We start from the raw sequence: 17351 nt of genomic DNA, 5'->3' as shown, positions 1-17351 counted from the left end.
GCTTGGATGGAAAGCGGGGCACTGCCTGGAGGGGACCGGGGACAGGGTCGCGCTTGGATGGAAAGCTGCAGGTGGAAGAAAGCGTAGCACGGGTTGAAAGCTCATGGACTTGCACAGCGTCCTATTCCTATGCCTTCCTCCTTCCCTGAGATGTTGGGGACATCCACTCTCCCAGTGGGATCCGATCCCACCCCCGGGCAGCCTGAGGACCGGCCGCTCCTGCGCTCATATCCTCCGCCTGGCCGGACGGCGCTCAGTTTGCACCTGGCCAGGGAGTCTAAGAGAAGAAACGTTTAGCCCGGCAGCCGGGGAGTGAGGGGCGGGGGGGTGTTGCGGGGCGAGCGTCCGTGTCCCTTCACCTCCGGGGGCGGCCACGACGGGGCTCCGGCCACCCCGCGCCCCGGCCCGCCGCCACGCTGGCCGTTCCTTACCCGCAGGTGCAGATCTGACACAGACACCAACTCTTCATGTTCTCGGCAGCCTGCGGTCGCCCCGCCGGCCCTCGGCACCTGCAGCTTCGCGGGATCGCTGCGCCTGCGGTCGTCATGGCAACCCCGGGCGCCCAGGAGACCGACGCAGCGCCGGCTTCCGGCGCGTCAGAGACGCGCGCGGGTCAGAGGTCGTGCGCCCGCCAGCCCCGCCCCCCGGCGCGCGCGCGTCAGGGACCGCAGGGCAGTGGGCGCCTGCGACGCGTGCGGTGTGGCCGGGCGAGGGGCTGAGCGGGGCCGAGCGGGCCTGAGCGGGGCAGGCGGGGCGGCCCCGGCCGGTGAGTGCGGGTCCGCGCTGGCGGCTGACGTCCTCCTCGGAGGGCTCCGGGCGGCGGCGGGGACTCGGGTCGCCGGCGGGCCGGAGGTGCCGGGGCGAGCCCGGGCTGGGAGCGGCCGCCGCCCGGGGCCGTCGGGTCCACCTGCGGGCCGCGGACCGCCGCCTGTGTCCTGGAGACAGCGAACGCGGGGCCCCAGGGAGGGGAAGGGGCTGTGCAGTGGGTGCTTTCCTTCCTTTCCAGGGCCCCGTAGTGCCCCTGCTTGGTTAGGGAGCGTGTGAGCCGAAACTTGATTCTGGCGCGGTGGGCGGTGGTGGAGCCGGGAGTTTGGTCCTGAGTGAGCGCGAGCGAGAATGCCAGCGCGAGGGCAGTGGGGAGAGATCGGGGAGCGGCAGGGAGCGGTGTCAGCGTCTTCCCGCCGGCCTGCAGACGACCCTTCTTACACGGCACACAACTGCCCGGTAAGGCCCGTCCGGTGGCAGTTACTGGGGTCCCGCCCCGGCGAGCTGCGGGAAGCCTCGCGGCCGTCCGGTCCCGGAGGCTGAGCGAGCTGCATGATCCCGGCGTGCCGCGGTGCCTGCTCCCCTGCTCACACTGGACTTGGGCCTGGGTGGGTGTGTCCCCTTCAGCAGACATTCACTGGGTTCTTAGCTTCAGGGGCCTGGCAAGTCCTGTCAGCGCCCCACGTTACAGGGAACAGAATGTGAGGCCCTGATCTTTAGCGCGTGTGCCTTGCGTGACACATACCTAATTTTTAGTCACAGGAAATAAGGGACCATGGTGCTCAGTAGTTTGGATAAGATGATTCACCTGCAGAAAAACACTGCTAACATCAGGAACATCTGCGTTTTGGCTCACGTTGACCATGGTAAGGATCCTTTCTAAATGGGTTATTTTCAGTAATTAAGGGGGTGTGTCTCCACATTTGTCAGCAAAGCCAAGCTGTGGACAGTTGGGACTGATGCTTGCTAAGAAGCAAGTATGTCTTTAGAAGTTTAATGTTAGAGACGCTCGCCATGAAGCATTTGAAATGAGCACGGCTACCTAGTGATTAGCATTCCTCTAGATAGTGTATATCGTTGTTTTCAATTTTATTATTTTTTTAAGATTTTATTTATTGATTTATTTATTTGAGAGAGAGCTCGAGCGAGCGAGTGCGGAGCAAGGGGAGGGGCAGAGGGAGAGAGGGAATCTCATGTAGACTCCCTGCTGAGCGTGGATCGGGGTGATAGTGAGAAGCCCTTGGCCAGTACACGCTTTATTGTGAAGATGATCATTAATATTTATTATGAGGTGGTAGGGAGCCACTGGGAGAACAAAACAAAGCAGGGCTGTTGTAATCAGCATGTTAGAAAGATTAGTCTGGTGGACGTGGTCATGTGCACTGAAAGGTAAGAGGTTAGTGAGGTGGCTGTTGCCCCTGAGGTAGTAGCTGAGGGCAGTGGGGTGGGAACTGCGAGGAGGAGAAGTGGTAGATGGCTGTGTCGGTGAAGCCAGCGGAGGGGGAGTGGTATGTCAGATCCATCACTGACCCTCTGCCCCCCTTGAGTTTTTATAACGACTGCTCACATTTTGAGGACATGAGGTTTGGCAAAAGTATTTCTTCTTTTGCTTTGTGAATTAAATCACATGGTGTCTGGTCCTAGGGATGCAGTCAGAGTGCAGAAAGATAGTGCTTTCTGGGCACTTAACACTCCAGGGGGCACATGCTTGCCGTACTGATAATGAGTTCTACTCCACTGGATCGTAGGGAAGTGTCGCCCTAGGATTGAGCGGACGCACAAGATGTCCATGCCAAGCGGACAACACATTATTAAAGCTCTTCAGTGCTCTCATGATTGCTTTCTGGTTTGTACTATTACAGATTCCATGGCTTTGCTGACGTTCCCAGAGTGTTCTAGGACTTGTTTGTCTTAAAGAAAAGACCCTCCTTTTGCTATTTCAGCCCAGCTGCAGTAACCATATAAGCAGCACTCTTTAAACAAAGTTATCTGCCCCTTCAGATTGTGTAGACTTCATAAAACCTTGTATGAAACTGTGTGTACTTGAGTTTACAAAGACTTTTTTATTACATAGTAGCTCCCTAGCTTTATGTTTGGATTCTAGGTAACTGGGAGTAGCTGCAGTGTAGCTGATGCACTCACAGTGGGAGCTAAGGGTAAATTTCCTGAATTTCTTTGCTAAGTAAGCATTTTCTTAAGACAGTTTAACTGGCAAATACCAGCCAAGGCTGTACATGAGGAAATATGGCAGAAGATTATGTTCTGTTTTTTGGTGGTGTTTTACCCAGTATGCCATTCAGAGACAAAAATGAGTGCTTTGCTATCTTTTTGTCATTCTAAGCTATCAAGAGTGTAAGTTAATAGCATGGTCACTATTACGGATATCAGATGATTAATAATTATGATGAACTAGGTCAAATTCTTGTAGAACAGATTTTACTAACTACGTATCGTTTATCAGATGTTCCGTCTTTTGATTGGCATGTTGGTTTATCTCATCACCTAGGAGTCTGCATTTGACTCTATACGTGATGCCTCTGTTTAAAAAAAAAAAAAAAAAAAAAAAAAAGGAAAACTACCCTGGGGGGGAAAAGGTCACTTGACAACTTTTCAGGTGAGGGTGATGAGATCCCTCGGGGTGGAAATATAAATTACAGCACTTTGAGCAGTAGAGTCTGTGTCCTTCCAGATGGTATTCTGTTCAGAAGTCTAAATGCTCATTAGGTCTTGCTTCACTCTGTATAGGTAAATAGGAAATCTTTGCAAAACCAGTTCTCATAGAAGTTAACTCTGTTGGTGCAGTACATCTCCCTTCCTGTTAAGAAAAAAAAATAGATTTGAATTAAAATTGTTATTTTAACAGGAAAAACTACTCTGACTGACTGTCTTCTGTCTAGCAATGGGGTCATCTCCAGCCGCCTGGCGGGTAAGGTAAGTTGTTCTATTTGATGAATACTTGTTGCCTTTCAGTAAGTATTAGCTGTCTACAATGTCATGTGTTCTTAGAGATCCTGAAAGAGTGTGAAGTGCAGTTTATGTGTCTAAGAAGCTGCTTATCTAGTTAGCGAAATAAAATAGATGTTGAGAAAAAGCTATTTTTACATTGCTTTATATGAACATGTTATAAATGCAAAAATGAGTTTTTGCAACAAGTCCAGTGATAGCCTGGCACAATTGTGGAACATTCCACAGAGGACGAGATTCTTCATGGGGATGAGTTACGTGGTTTGAAGAGAAGGTGGAGAAACCGTCAGGTGGGGGGATAAGATGGATAATGGGGATCAAGGTTAATTTGTGTGTTGTGCTTGATTTGAGTGGAACATTTGCCTAGAGACTACTGGGAGAGGAAAATGCGCTGGTGGAGAGAAGGTATTGGATTATAGAAGAACTTGAAGGCTAACTTGAGTACCAAAGGAGGGCTTCCAAAGTCTTGAGTGTCATGATGGAAAACAGTGTTTTAGGAAATGAAGTTAAAGAGATGTTTGTTTCCAGCTCTGAGTGAAAGGATGTGGAATAAGTTACTGGCATTAGAGAAATGGAGATGTCCCTTCCCTTAATGAATTTAGGACATAATCAGCAGAATTTGTCAGGTGACTGGGAACGGAGAGGAGAGGAGGTAGAGAAGCAGAAATGAATAGGAAAGTAGCTGTAGGAGACTGGTGTCAGACTCGGACATTGGAGGCAGGTGGCGTGAGGACTGGCCTGAGGTGCCAACGCGGAGGGACCGAGGAAACCAGACTGAGTGAGATAAGGAGCAGCTTGTGTTTCCTCTACCTGAGAAGTTTGAAAAGTGCAATAGCCCTAAAGTAAGTAGGTGGAAATAATAAAGCACATGTTAGCGAAGTATAAAACAAATATTTTATAAAAAAGATCAATGAAGCTGAAGTCAGTTCTTAGAAAAGATTGTTATAACCAACACCTGTGATACAGTAAAGGTGGACACAGGTCATTACACATGTAAAGGGTGAGCCCTAACGTGAACTAGGGACTTCAGTTCATAAAGATGCGTTGATAGGGGTTCATTAAGTGTAACGTGTACTGCGCTTGCACTAACACAAGGTGTGAATAATAGGGAAACTGCGTGTGAGTGTGTTGGGGGTGGTGTTTGAGAGCCTCTGTACTCTCCGATCAGTTGTTCTTTGAACTTAAAATTTCTCTAGAAAGATAGTTTATTAAAAAATATTAGCAATACAGACAATTTCTGGTCATCTTTTAACATGAGTGATAAATATCTAGCAAAATTGATCAAGAAGAAAGGCAAGGAGGAGAAGTGCAGCCTGCTAGGAAAGAAAGTGCTGCAGGGATGGGAAAGGTGGGAGTGGGACAAGATGGGCAGCAGCCCAGCAACAGGCTTAGAGATGGAGAGCTGGGACCCACCACGGTGGGGTCAGGAAGAAAGAGAAAATAGTCATTCCAGAAATGGAATTTGTTGGCAAAAATCTTTCCACAAGGTCCAGATGGTTTAACTCTCTCGTTCTAGCACACATTCAGGGAACAAATGTTCTCAGTTCTGCTCATCCATTCCAGAACACAGCGGGGAGGAAGCAGGGAGTACTCTCCAGCCCCCCACCTTGATTCCCGAAGTGGGCGAGAGTAATAATACAGGATGGGACAATCCCATAACAGCCATGTGATGGGAATGCAAAAGTTGTAGCCATTATTAAGAAGCAGAATCTGGAATTGTATAAAGAGCTAGTTTTTCATAGCTAAATAGAGTTTATCACAAAGAATTTAAGATTGGTTTAATATGTCATTTCACCATGTTAACAGATTAAAGGTAGGAATGTCATGATCATTTCAGTAGATGCAGAAAACAGAATTCAGCCTCCTTTTTGATAAAACCTCTTAGCGAAGTAGACGTAGAAGGGAATTTCTGCACTGTGATATGGAGTATTTACAAAAAATCCTGCACCCTTAATGATGCATTGTTGACATTTTTGCATTTATATTCAGGAATAAGGCAAGGGCAGCTCCTTCCCCCTTCTGCTCATTGTGTTCCCGCTTCTGCTGTCACTGCCCTGGAGGTTCTGCTGCAACCATAAAGCGAAAAAGAAAAATAGGAGTTTCAGAAAGGGTGGTATGACTTTGTGGAAAACGCAGAAGAGTATACAGATAAATTGTTAGGATATTAATAAGAATTTAGCAGCCTTCAGGATACAAAAGTCATTGAAAAGAGTATACATGAGCAATAAGCAGAAAATATAGCACTTATATAGCATAAAAAATGTCCCTGTGAGATATTGGGGAAAACGTAAATACATGGAGAGCTAGACCATGCTCACAGATTGCTGGACTCAGTATTTTTAAAATGACAGTTTTCTTTCGTGTTGACCTGTAAGCAGTTCTTGTAAAAAATTCCAAGTTTTTTAAAATTTGCATTTGATATGCTGATTCTAAAATCATGCAGAACAAAGGGCCAGTAATGACTTGTCTGTGAAGACATGTCTGAGGAAGAGCAGGGTGTGCAGTGTGTCTTACCGGATGGCAGGACTTACTCTGAATCTACGATAGCTTGTGGTTTGCAGTTGGCTGAGGGATAAAATTGACCGGTGGCCCAGAATAGCAGGCCTAGAAACAGGGATCCTGATTTATCACAGAGCTGGCATTTCTGATCTGTAGGGAAAAGATGAGCCTCTCTATGCGTTGTCCTTGGACAGTTGGTTATCTATGTGGAAAATAAATAAAATTGGGCCTCTACCTAACACTGCACACAAAAATCAGTAGCACGTAATTAAAATACTTATATGTGAGAGGCAAAATTATAAAATTTGTAGAAAATAATACAGGACAATACTTTTATGACCTTAAGAGAAGATTTCTTATATAAAACAAAGAAGTACATACAATTATGTAAGTTTGATCAACTCAACTACATTAAAACTAAGAACATCTGTTTTTCAGGAGACACCATAAAGAAAGTGAAAAGACAAGCCCGGTAACTGGGGGAAATAATGACACATAATTGACTAAGGTCTAATATTCAGCGATTATAAATAACTCTTATCCAAAACAGAATACATCTATAACACAACCATTAAAAAGATGGACAAACATCTTGAACAAGAAACTCAGGGTACGGGGTGCCTGGGTGGCTCAGTTGGTTAAGCGACTGCCTTCAGCTCAGGTCATGATCCTGGAGTCCCGGGATCAAGTCCCACATCGGGCTCCCTGCTCAGCAGGGAGTCTGCTTCTCCCTCTGATCCTCCTCCCTCTCATGCTCTCTATCTCTCATTCTTTCTCTCTCAAATAAATAAATAAAAAATCTTAAAAAAAAAAAAAAGAAACTCAGGGTAAACTCATAGAAGGTTACTCAACCCCACTGATAATTGGAGAGATGTAAATTAGAAAAATATTATCATCCATCTGATTTGAAAAATAGCCTGACCATTTCAGGTGTTGCTGAGGTCTGGCAGGAGAGGCTCTGATTCACTCTTTAAAGTGTGGAACAGTTCAATCTCTTCGGAAAACAATGTGGAAATAGCTAGTAACGTTGAAGATGTGCGCATTTAATATCTCAGAAATTCCACTTCTAGGTAGTCTACCAAGAGACAGACATTCATCTGTTAATGATAGCTCAATGATAGTTTAGAAATTAGAATCCATCCACCTGTCCCATCACAAACAGCATGGATGAATAAGGTGTGGTGGCTTTGTGTAGTGGAGTCCTACAGTAATGGAAGTGAGTGAATGATGACTATGTCTGCCCATCAGTATGGACAAATCTCAGGAATATGATACTGAGCAGAGACAAAGTGACGGTACCATACATGTATGTGTGTGCGTATGTATGTATGTAGGGTATGATCCCATTCGTATAGGGCCTAAAACCTGCAACTCTAAATGATATATTGCTTAGTGGTACACTCATTTTTAAAACTTATAAAGAAAGCAAGTGAATGAACAAGGTAAAATTTAGGATAGTAGTTACCTCTGAGCCAGGGGCACAGGGGGACGTCAAAAGTAACATAAATCTTTTTCTTTCTTAAATAGGATGGCACAGACACAGGTGTTCACTGTATTATTCTTTTTGCTATATATATGTTTTGTATCAACTCAGTGCTTAAAAACACATGTAGAAGAATGACCAGGGATGAAGACTTTGGAGGAAGGCCTCAGCGGTCAGAGAGGTGAAGGGGAACCAGCAGTACCATCTCAGGAGAGCTAGGAAGGGAGCTAGGAGATTGCAGACTCCTAGAAGAATCTCACATGTGCGTGTGTCCACACCCGCACACAAGGGTCAGGAGCTATGTCTGTCTGATGCCACACTGAAATCAGGAAGTCGGAAGGTTAGAAAGGATGATTGTGTTTGGCCAGAGGTCACTGTAGCTTTTAGGAGTTTGGTTTTGCCAGAGCTGCGGGAATGGAAGGCTGTCGGCAGATTAAGTTGATGTGGGATGAGTCAATGTGGCAGTCCCATGTCAATAAGTTATTCCCGAAACATTTGAGTGAAAGAAGTGAGTCAATGTAAAGGTGAAGAATTTTTCAAAGGAGACAAAGTGGAGAGAAGTACGGCAGGGCAAGCAACGGCAGTCCTGGAGAGGAGGGAAGGAAGTTAGTGAGGCGCGCAGGGCCGGGGGGGTGCAGAGGAGTGGTGGCTCAGTCAGTGTCGATGTGCTGCGGAGCCCAGAGATTGAGGTGTGGGCCCTTGTTTGTGGCATTAACACTGACGAAAGCCGTCAGCTAACTGGTCACGTTAGAAATATTTTCCACCATACCATTCTTTTTTTTAAAAAACGTGTTTAAAATCTGATTTGGGGAAAGGAGTGAAGGCTCCTCATGATTCTAGACACCTTCTGTTTCAATCTTTGCTGGGACTTTGTCAAACAGCCTAGGAGTAGGGAAAGACAGGCTCTGTTCTGGATGTGCAGAAGGGATTCCTCCGCATGCTACTTCTGTGACTTGTTCACGGAGTACCCAGTCATTCACGGCCCACATGTGAATGAGCAGCACTCTGGGAGGGTGTGCGGTATTGGAATACATTCAGAAAGTTCTCCAGACCTTCCCCACTTGTAACAAATACAGAGGGCTTTTAGTTTAAAAATTATGTGTTTAAAGCAAAAGTCCAACTCAGTCCATTTTAATGTTGACATTTTAATTCATTGGGAAGTAAGGGTGCTTTTGTTGCATTTTTACAGTTAAGGTACATGGACAGCAGAGAAGATGAACAGGTTCGAGGGATCACTATGAAATCCAGTGCCATTTCACTACATTATGCAAAAGGTAAATCTGTGTTTTAAAGAAAAATAGTTTTGTATCTTCAGTGTCCTTCTTTCTCTTTCTGAATTAATTGTATGCCTCAGTTTCTTTGCTTTATATTCCACACATTTCATTCTGGCCTCCAGATAATCTGTTGTCAGAGACAGGCTGTCCAGACTTGGATGCAGATGGGGACCTCTGACTGGCTTGAGGGCAGAAGGACGGGCAGTTCACACCTGCCTCCCATCCACCCAGGCGATTGTATGGATTTCTTCACAAGGATGGTCAAGAGTCTCAGGACTTTGCTGGCTCAGCCTTAGTGTTCCAATTCCTGGCTGGATCCTTATTCTGTCCTATGGCCCCAGTGTTGGATTTAGAATCTTTCTTAATTGGGTTGCCGTGATCATTACAGCTTGCTTTCCCCAAATCAGGATGTCATTTTCACGGTAATACTTACAGGAATTTACGTGACAGAAATAGTATTACAAGTATGTGAGATATATATTCAGTGATGTTCACCAAAAAGTTTGTATTAGTTAAAAAAATGCCAACAACCTTTATGTCTGTCTTTGGAAAATGGTCAAGTACACTGATACTTCCTTCCCGTGATAAGCATACGAACACCTGTTGGATCTATATGTGATAAAATAGGAAAAACATGTTGAGGCAAAAAGCAAGTCGCAGAATAAATACTTGTACGGTAAGAGTGTGTTTTGGTAATAAAATATTATGTGTGTAGACAGATGTCTGGAAGGATGCACACTAAAACCTTAACACCAGTTATCTCCAGGGGCTGAGTTACGTGAAACTTACATTTTCTAAAATATTTATTTTTGTACTCTTTGGAAACTTTACACAAAATGTGCCTTTTTATAATTAGAAGAAAATAATAAAGATGTATTTCATTTCCCTACGCGACTGATCTGTGGCTCATCTTTCCCAGCGCCCTGTGTCCGGCCCTGGCACCAGGGGGCCTTCTGCCTGAGGCACAGCTCTATTCTCTTTGACGTCAGTCTGCAAAATATTTTTGTACTAAACCAGTTTTGAAGCTCTTAGGTATTCTCAATGAATTCCTAATGTTTAATATTTAAAGTAATACCTTATCTTTTTAAAACTACCTCTCATTTTAAAGGGTATGTCCTCGTGTGGCATGGGTCAGTTTATTTACCATCTCCCCTTATTTTTTATAGACGTCAAGAGATTTGTACCTTCCTCTCCACACTCGTTAGTCTGTTTTTATTGACGATTCCTCTGGATGTCAGTTTTAGTTGTTGCCTCTGAATTTGGTCTCCAGTTCTGCCATCCCCTTTTTAACCATTTTATTAAGGTGTACTTTATATCACATAACACCCATTCCAATTCACTTGTCTCCCTGGCATGGTGTTGTAGTAGAATGGCTATAGGACCCTGGGGGTTGAATGGTCTAACCTCTGCTTTGTTGACCCCTGACCTTGGGCATCCCGCTCTCAGATTGTTTTAGATATGCTTTCTTGACTGCACAGAACCAAGACTTTAGCTCGCTTGTGCTGGGGTGGGATGGCTTATTGAAAGATAATGAGTATCACGATATTGGAGACGGTATTCGTGAAAACCCAAAAAACAGCAACGTCGAGTGACATCTCATAGAAATTGAAGCCGGATGTTGATTCTGGACCCAAGGTGGCCCTAGAGACCGTTAGGACAAGTTAATGGATCTTCTCTCTGGACTCCACTCTTATCCCTGGGTCTCATTCTCTGTCTTTGCCTCTGTTACCCTGTAAGTCTTTTCTCTCTTTCGTAGCTTTTGCTTACTCTTAGTGTCCCCATCTTCATAAACTCACTTTGCCCTGACCTCACATCTCAACTTCTGTTTTTTCCACCCTATTTCCATTGCTTACTGTTGCTTTGTCTTGTGTTTCTGATCACACATTCTCAGGAGCAAGATGTGGCCTAGCTTATCTTTTTATGCTGGGCCCTGGCAGAGGTTGCACCTATGGATTGGCCACCCTTGGGTTGGACGGTCACCTCCTAGTGTGTTGAGTGGTGATTGGAGTGGAGTCATAGAGGATCAAATGTGTCTCTTTGTGAGCATGACTGCCTGGAGGGGGCTTGGGCATAGCCAGTTGCTACACCTGACGATTGGTGCAGAGTCTTCTTTTCCCTACGTACAAAATGGGGATAGGAGTTGGAGGTGTTGAGTGAGGCACATGCTGTCCGAACGCCTCCAAGATAAGACAACATTCTTATCTATATCTCAGCACTGACTCTGCAAGAGGGTATTCCTGCTCTGAAGGTGGGACAGTCTGAAGGGGACCCCCTCTGGGAGAAGGGAAACCTGTTGGTTGAAGAAACTCCACAGGTGATTTTTATCTCCCCGTGTCTTCCCCTCCTTCCTGCCCCCTTCCAAATAACCTCTTTGTTAAGAATCTCTGCACTCAATTTAGTCTGTTCTGGTTCTGACTCTTGATTTAACTGGCTTTCAAAAATTTTTTCGAATCCTTATTTGGATTAAAAGGGAGGGCATTTTCCTCGTTTAAAGTAAACATGCTTACAAAACCCAGGTATGGTATTGAAATGGTGTGGAGAACCCAGTTATATTGTAGAAGGTGATACTTCGCATTTTCCAGGGACCCGGTTCTTCCTTGAGAAAATGGAGCCTCTCATCTTTATATTTGTGACCCAAATTTGCTACAAATGTTGGGACCATATTGTTAAACCTTGTTATTTCCCTATTTCTTACCTCTCTTTGTCCTTCCCACAGGGATACCATCCATTTATCTAGTCATTTCAAGAGTTAGGAAATACTATACATTGTACATTCTATAAAAAAAGTCCTAAGGGTATGTAATTCCTTTGAATCCTTTAGCCCAGAATTCAGATAAAGATGAGAGAAATGTCTTTAAATGGGTCAAATAATTTGAAATTCATAGAGTATTCTTCGAATAGTCTCAGGGCATATTGCTGCCATTTCTACTGTGTAGCCATTCTTTATACATGTGAATAAATATTACTATTGCAGAACTTCTGAAATGTTCATTCTAATTCATCTTTTTAAAAATTCTAAATACATTTACAAATTTGTATGTGTTATAGAACATTCAACGTATTATAGAATATGCAGTAAAACACAAGAATGAAATAAGAATCACCCCTAGTTTTACCACATTATGTTTTCAGTTTTTGCATCTAATCCAGCCATAATTTTACGTGTGTGCGTGCGCATGCACACAAGCTGTGAGGTAAGTGTCTAACTGAATTTTCCCCCAGATCATTAACTACTTCTTACAGCACCAGTCACATGTGACTATTAAGTCGTATATTATTAGTTCTTGACATGGTGTTGGTATCGATAACCTCTACCTGAGCAAGGCAGGCAGAGAGTTAATTAATTGTACCCACCCCTGAAGTACCCCCCCAAGACCCCCAGGTGGGGGCAGATGCCATTCTGCTCCAACGGACTGATGCTCTGTGGGAATCTGCTTTTTCAAGAAGAGTTGGCATTGAGCTTTTGGTAAAATCTTCCAATTTTTAAGCTATTGGCAACTTCTTTACAAATTTGTGAACCGCCCCCCCCCCCCCATGGAAAAATTGCGGTGGGCTTTAACTTAGAGGCTTCTGGTTTGTAATGTGAGGCCCACAGGCCAGCTAACAGCCTGGTTCAGGGAGACACTCCGCGTTCATTCACGAGGCAACCGCGTGGAGCTTGGAGGCCAAGGACAGGCTCTCTGCAGGCCCTCTGGTCTTAATCTGCAAAGACGGGGCCAGTGGGAGACCGAGTCGTGCCACCCACATTCACACCAGGCCAGCATGTGCCGGAAAGCCTTTCTTACTGAGATGCAGTAGCTTCCTTTTCCTTCTGGAAGTATGAACAGTCACCCACGGTCCCAATTATTGTCCTATTTATAGGACTGAGGCTAGGAGTCGGGGGGTGGGGGTGGTTCCATCGTCTGTCCCTTGTTTGACTAAAGGTCAGACTTCTTTCTCTTAAGATAATGCTTTCTGTGAAGCATTCTGTTGATGCTGGGTGTAAGAAAATGGGTGCATGATGGTTTAGTTCTAAGCCGAGTGCCTCATATACATGATTTCATGGGTATTCCTCACAGCAACCCTGTGAGATGGATACTACCCTCATTTTACATACGTACAGAGTGGAGTTCAGGGAGTTTCAGAAACTTTCCCAAGGAGAGAGGGCTTAGCATGTGGCAGTGGTCCTGGGAACCAGATGATTCCGTTTCCAGCTTGTCCACTTGGACCAGGAGTCTCTCGGAGGTCGGTCAGCCCAGACCATGGCTGATGGCTCCTGAAGTGTGCCTCTCTCCTGTCCACGAGGGATTGCTGGGGCTGCTTAGAGACGTCTTGCAGTCAGCATTGCGCACATCCCTGCTGTCCTTGGTCGCCGCCCAGGTTGGGAGCCTCCCTAGCCGTCTCTTCCCCATGTTTCTCTGTGATGTTAACACCCCTCCCGCAACCTCCTGCTATTCCCTTCCTTCCCAAAACGTACTTTGCAAAGGTTCCAAGGTAAACAAGCATCTCTCCATCCTCAACGTCTTTTTGTTGCTGTTCTCTCCTCCGCTGCCGGCCTGGCTGTTTTCCCAGGACACTGCTCTCCTTGGACTCATTCTTCCCTGCTCCATCCGTCTCTGGGTTAAGACATGGGGTTGCCATTCTCTTCATTCCCTGCTTCTGGTTCAAAGCTTCATTCTTCCAGCCTTGTTTTAAAACTCCCCTCTCTTTTGAGATTCATACAGTCTAACTGTTCTCCTCTTTCTTGTCCTTGTCAGCTCCTGAGGATGGTGCAGACTCATTAGTGACCTTAGCACCTGACTCGTAATTTTCCTTTTTACCCAAATCTGCCAAGGTAGGTTTTACCATTCCTGACAATGAACCCTCCGACGGTGTGGCCTCTCAACAGCGGCGGTGTGTAGATCTCCACTTCTTCACCCACTCGCTGTCACGGCTCCTTTCTGGTTGTTAGCATCTTCTGGAACTGCCCATCTTTGACATTTCAGGTTGGAATACTCCCTTCCCCACAGTCTTCGATCCTCCTGCTCTCTCACCTGTGGGGTGAAGTACCCATTTTTGGACTTCATCAAGTTCTCCAGCTCCTTGAGCCCCGTCCGCATCCTCCATTCACTGCCCGTCTCTGACAGCCCAGATCGGTCATCTCACTGCCAGTCCCTCCAAGGGCCTCAGTTTCTTTGCCTTCTGTCATTTCTCCGAGCAGAACTGTAACCATGGACAGAGCTAGCGCTACACTTCTTCCTTCTTCTCCCGGGCTGGGGTCTTGGCTGGTCCTCAGGGCTACTGACAGACGTGTGCTCGGGACTTGGCTCCTGCTGAGTTTCTTCTCTCCTGTATCTTCACTGACAACTTGACCATTAGCTTTTAAGGATGCTCACTCCAGTCTGTCTCATCTTGAAAACAGATGCTCATTCATCCTTCCAGCTCCACGTTCCCCTAGCCCCGTCTTGGTTGGGGGCATGCTGCTTTCACTCTTGCAGCGGCTTACAGTAGTGACACGTACGACCCATATGAAATTGAGCGAAAGATAGCCCTTGGTCTCTGACTGTCCCTCCAGGTTGAAGTAAACACAGATTCTAAGCAGGTTGCCAAGGTTTGGAACCCTGACGTAGGTTCCAAGAAATGAACATCAACCCTTTTTTTTTTTTACACAAGGCTTCTTTATTCTGGTTCTTATTTTATCCTTACAGGCAAAAATGCCAGTAAGTAGAAAGGTCAAGACAGTGTAGTCATGTAATTGCTAGATTTCCTACCCATGCAGCAGGATTTCAAAGATGGCGAGGTTCCTAGTGATGTCAGAGTTCAGGGTGCGGCCCCAGTACCGAGTGGCTGGCACGGATGGGCACGCCGAGAAAAAGCACAAGCTGGTGAGGTCAACCGTAGTCAGAGGTGGCCCACGTGTGGTCTCCTTTGTTTCATGTCGGGGGGAGGGTCTGGAGAGGACTTCGGGATGGGGCCATGCAACAAGAAAACTTCATTTGTTTGTCATTCATAGTTGTTTGTAGGTCATTGTCTCACTCCTCCCTAAACCACCTCACTTCTGACATTCATACCATCAGGATCAACCACCCACGACCTCTTCTTGTAACAGCCTTCTCACGAAGACCTGTTACCTGTGTCGGCAAATACGAGATAAAATGCATCATTATTTCAGTTCCCTGAAATAATGAACCGTATCAGTTGATTTACTACAATCTTATATACTACTTTAAAATAGAAAGGGATGGTAGTGGTATTTCCTGTGGAAACTTCCTGTGGTTACCGTTTAGTTGGGGCCTAACTTTTGTCCGTAAGTGTTGCATGTTCTGTAAGTAATGTGCCAGGGAACGTTCTCACGTGGCTTGGGTTTTGTCCGTGTTCCTGATACCGTTGTCGTGAGATAAGTGTTCTCCTAACACACCAGAACAGAAGAGACACTTGCATGAGGTGCGGATCTTCGGCCATGAGTGGATGGACATCTCCCTTTGTTTGAAGGCACGTTGTCTCCTGTCGGCTTTCTGTGTGTGCGCGCTAGCAAACGTCTTCCGTGTTTCAGAAATTGAACATGACCTTGTGCAGTTTTCCTCTTCACAGAGGAGACCTTTGGCAGGCGCTGGTGACAGATGGGCACCTTCCGTGAGGCAATTACCCGTGGCACCCTAAGCCTGGAGGACTCACGGGCACGGGAGGGACGATTTTCCCATAACCCCCGTGAGCGGAAACTCTGCAAGATACCTGCCACGATTAACTTCAGGGCTTCCAGCTTTTTCTTTTCCCCAGTCTCCTGGAACATGGAAAAAAAAAAATGGATTGGTGCTCTGTGGATTAGAGCAGTCCCTGAAATGAAGAGGTGTGTTTTGGAAGGCCTGGGAAGTACGGCTTAATGCGCTAGCAGGAGTCGGTCCATATGCACCTTTAGGACCGTGTGGCAAATCAGAAAAGTCATTTAGCATGCCTAGAAGTTAAAATTTCCTTTAGCAGGAGTCATAATATCTAACGTGGTCAACCCCACACCCGTTTTTGTTTTGTTTTGTTTTTATTTGTGTGTGTGTGTTTGATGCTCACACACACAAACGGTGGTAGATGGCGTTCAGGGAAACAAGTCTTAGAGAGGCACAGCGTAGCTGAAGACAGCAGAAGAGTTGGGTTTACGGCTGTTTTTTTTTTTTTTTTTTCCTCTGATGGATATTAGACTTCTTTTCCCTACCTTTGAAATTTAGTTTGAAGTTGCTTGGAAAGAGTGAAGATAAAAAAAGTCACTGAAAGTCAGAGACCTGCTGTGTGCTGAGCTCTGTGCCCCTCAGCTGTGTGGGTGACCACGGACCGAAGCCCTTCTCTCGTCAGGTACATTTGGGAGGTCAGGCTTCTTTATGACAGAGCTTCTCTGAGCCTTTAGTACATACGTGTGTTGTGAGCCTCTTCCTCACCCCGCCCCCCCCCCCCCCGCATTTCCCAAAGGTTTTTGGTCACACAGTCTTATTTTTTATGTTGCCTATTTGAAACATAGGTGAAAACACTTGGTATATCACTAGCTTTCTGTTTTTGGGATCTGAACTTGCTGTCCTTGAATAAATTTCAAGGGGTCTGGAATTGGATGCATAATTAGGGGAGGGTAGATAGACAGGTGGATAGATAGATAGGTGGATCGGTAGGTAGGTGTGTTTGTTTTTCTGAATGTCATCTAAAAGGTCTGTAACCCCAATAAAAGGCAAGAGCACTATTATGTAGGAAGCCCGAAGTTTCTCTGTGGATGCATTTTTAAATTCTGTAAGGGACCTGACAGCAGACACAGGCCCTGGAAGTTCTGTCTCAGGCCCGGCTGTTGTCAGGCAGGGTGGGAGAGCGCTTACAGTTCTCCCACACTAGAGTCTGGACTTCATCCAAATGAGCGAGCAAGTGTTGTTTCCCCAGCTGCAAAGTATAAAGGAATCTAAGACCTCTGTAGGAAGTGGCTAAGGTCATTAGACTGACCTGGGTGTGTTTCTGGCTGGCTCCTCCTTGTGTGACATTGCGCACATCTCTTCCCTTTGGGGCATGTTTATCTATGAAGTGAAGGGTTAGGCTAGGAGAATGTGGAGAGATTTTAGGAATCTCACAGCTTCTGTTTTACGTGATGGGAGCTGATAGGACCTTAGACCCCTGCTAGTGCCACTCATTTTCCTTTGCCTTATTTGGTAGAGAGCTTGGGCTTATCCCAAAGGGTGCTGTGAGCCCTGACAATAAAAAGCTCCACTGAGGCCCAGGGGCCACTGTCCCAGGGCCCTGGGCCTTTGACGTCTTTGGTTTTCTTTGGAGATGTCCACAGTCCTCTCTGGTTGGAGCCTTCCCCGGTGGGTGCAGCAGAGCCAGGATTCCTTGTAACGCACCTTGCACTAGAAGACCCGGGACAGGTTGGTGGTGTGTAAGAAGCA

The 17351-nt window shown here is 46.0% G+C and overlaps 2 protein-coding genes across 4 annotated transcripts in view; one reads left to right on the top strand and one right to left on the bottom strand.

Annotated features, from left to right (window-relative positions):
- The window catches only part of SAXO2 (stabilizer of axonemal microtubules 2), a 16282-nt gene extending 15755 nt beyond the window's left edge, over positions 1-527 (bottom strand). The window contains exon 1 of the mRNA XM_032392024.1: positions 432-527. Coding sequence (XP_032247915.1) covers positions 432-469 — 38 coding nt within the window. The 5' untranslated portion in view covers positions 470-527. The remainder of the gene's footprint in view (positions 1-431) is intronic.
- Positions 528-656: 129 nt separating this feature from the next.
- The window catches only part of EFL1 (elongation factor like GTPase 1), a 135766-nt gene continuing 119071 nt past the window's right edge, over positions 657-17351 (top strand). The window contains exons 1-5 of one of the 3 annotated variants that reach the window (XM_032391839.1): positions 657-766; positions 1007-1224; positions 1522-1631; positions 3629-3696; positions 8901-8985. In XM_032391839.1, coding sequence (XP_032247730.1) covers positions 1541-1631; positions 3629-3696; positions 8901-8985 — 244 coding nt within the window. In that variant the 5' untranslated portion in view covers positions 657-766; positions 1007-1224; positions 1522-1540. Of the gene's footprint in view, positions 767-1006; positions 1225-1521; positions 1632-3628; positions 3697-8900; positions 8986-17351 lie in introns of those variants that run through there. The other 2 variants (XM_032391840.1, XM_032391841.1) reach the window with 2 other exon arrangements.

This window comes from Phoca vitulina, unplaced genomic scaffold (genome assembly GCF_004348235.1).
Source record: "Phoca vitulina isolate PV1807 unplaced genomic scaffold, GSC_HSeal_1.0 scaffold65, whole genome shotgun sequence".
In the NCBI taxonomy this organism is placed as follows: Eukaryota; Metazoa; Chordata; class Mammalia; order Carnivora; family Phocidae; genus Phoca; species Phoca vitulina.
This window is presented reverse-complemented; position numbering and strand designations above follow the sequence as displayed.